General features: G+C 52.7%; 1 protein-coding gene across 1 annotated transcript in view; it reads left to right on the top strand.

Annotated features, from left to right (window-relative positions):
- Nucleotides 1–412, top strand: part of LOC127752336 (uncharacterized) — a 1,261-nt gene extending 849 nt beyond the window's left edge. The window contains exon 3 of the mRNA XM_052277393.1: nt 395–412. Within this exon, the coding sequence (XP_052133353.1) occupies nt 395–412 (18 nt within the window). The remainder of the gene's footprint in view (nt 1–394) is intronic.
- Nucleotides 413–2,371: the final 1,959 nt, after the last annotated feature.

The raw sequence follows: 2,371 nt of genomic DNA, 5'->3' as shown, positions 1-2,371 counted from the left end.
CCCCTCCCCTCCCCGTCCCGCAACCAGCCCGTACACAGAGCACAGGCAGGCGCGGAGCGCCGCGGTAGGGAGGGGGGGGGGAGGGCAATTTGATTTTGCCGTGCACCGTGGTGGCACAGCACAGGTCGGGCCCACCGCCCATAACAACCGACTCCACGACACCACCAAGGAGTTCAGGTTGGCAGAGACACTTATCTGCAGTCAGCGATGTCGGGTGATGCCGAAGGGTACGCATAGCCAATTGTGTGATAATCAGGTGTACACCGGATTGCCAAATTGTTAAGATTACCGATGATTACCAAAGATTACCAGTGAATACTTTGATTTTCCTGCATTCTAAGCCCAAACGGCCAGTTTTTGTCCCGAGAAAGATGTATTTTTGTGCACATCTTAGGTAGTTCTTAATTCTTAATCTTACAAGTTAAAAATTTGCATTCTCTGATTGGACAAATTAAATTTTAGTCCATGAGAGAGATGCAAATTTGCCTATAATACGTTTGCATTTAGGCAAGATGAGAACAAAAATGCATGTCTCAATCAGAAAAATTGTCCTTTGAAAGGACCCTGCTGACGAGTGTGTGGACTACCGACTGATTACCAAATCTGATTACCATATAGTTGGCCACCTTTCGGGTGATACCCTTCGGAACCGTATACAAAACTTAAGCATCCCCCTCCACCACTTTTGGCCTCTTGCGTTGCGATGCGGCGCGGGGGTAGGGGGTGGGGAGGGGTCGCCAGATTCCACTTCCTATACTACAAGACACAACCTATTCCCCTGCGCCCCAGTGGCTTTGGGGAACAGAAATTGAACCGTATATATCAGCCCAGACTTTTTGGTTCCGGTTGAGCCGAGCCGCCTGGCGTGGCGATACAAGTCGCGCGGAGCGGCAAATACTCCCGCCGGTGTACACCCCCTCCCCCCCTTTTCCCTCGACCCTCCGAGATGAAAAATATCTGACATTATGGATGTACTCGGGAACCGCCCGAAAGGCCTTTCCGGTGACTTACTTTCGCAGGGCGCGCACCCCACTCCCAAGGCTTCCCCGCCTCACCCCTCCCCCGTCGGCCAGTGCTAGTAGATAGACTCCGGTGCAGTCCGGAGGCCGTGAAAGAGGGCCACATACACCGCTCCCAACTTCCGTCATAAATTCCATCCTCTCTTGCAGGAAGAAGGGGAGAGCGGGCGAGAGGGAGGGAGGGCCGATGTATATTCGGGAGGTAGGGGGGAAGGGGTCGCGAGTTCTGACTGCGTGATGAGTTTGCGAGTCGCGGGAGGTAGCGCAGGTAAACACGGAGTTATTACTAGAAAGAATAGATTATTCCAGTCAATCTCAAACAGTACAAGCAGTAAAAGAGCAAATTATTGCTGATTCCGCGCTGGGCGAGTAAAGCGTGGGTGGAGTCAGTACCGCAGACAAACGCAAACAGAGAAGATAGGTGCAAAATGATGGTCCTTTCATTTAATTTCCGAAAAGAACAACATTTATATTTACATTTGAAAATTATGGTCAATTGCAAATATTTTGCAAAATGTGAGTGTGGCGCACTTGGCGCGGTCCCTTAGTGCGAGTGCGTGTGCCCGGCGGCGCCCGACTCGCGGGGAGGCAAGGGAGGAAAGGGGGCGTCGCGACGGCGACGTGCCCCTCCGACTGCGCCCGAAACCTGGGGTCTGGCTGGAGTGTCCCTGTCCGCCAACATCGGAACAAGCAATCGCTTTTGCAGTTTGTGAACGGATCCCTAACCTCGTCCCGTCTCGGCAGCGTTGCTTCTTTGATCCGAGGTCGCCGCCAGCCCCGCCTCGCCAGAGGAGTCAATTAATAAAGGCGAGATGGAGCAAAGGGGGAGCAGGCCGCGCTCCCACTCAAAAGGGGGAAAATGACGTCCTCCGCCGGCGAGCTTCCCGGCCAGGCCGGAGCTGGAGCTGGGCAAAGCTAAAAGATTCAGTCTTTCACTACACGACACAATGCTGGGAAAATAGTGAAAGAAAATTCATTACCTCTACTCTGGAGGGTATATTTCCGCTCGGATTCAAAATTGTCTACATCATTTAATTTCTTGGGAACACAATTTAGCAAAGTGTCCAATAATAGGCGAGCCTTTAGCCTAAGCCTATCCCTTTGTCTTCCTTAATCTTTATTCTGGCACAGCGGCAGAGCTCTGGCGGGTCCGATGGCTGCAGCCCCACCCCACCCGACCCTAGGCCAGTCTTTCCGATAGCCTAATCATCACATAACTGTTGTCTAGTTTTGTCTCGCTGCTGCCATTTATCCCTCCCCCTCCCCCTGATGACAAAGGCACGTTTTCATTGTCCCCGCTTCAAATAATTTGCCCGTGGCGTGGTGGCGGCAACGCGAACCACCCCCGCGCC

The sequence above is a fragment of the Frankliniella occidentalis genome, unplaced genomic scaffold, assembly GCF_000697945.3.
Source record: "Frankliniella occidentalis isolate FOCC.00 unplaced genomic scaffold, Focc_3.1 Scaffold10, whole genome shotgun sequence".
NCBI lineage: Eukaryota > Metazoa > Arthropoda > Insecta > Thysanoptera > Thripidae > Frankliniella > Frankliniella occidentalis.
Note: the sequence above shows the minus strand (reverse complement) of the source record. Positions and strands in the feature narration are given on the sequence as shown.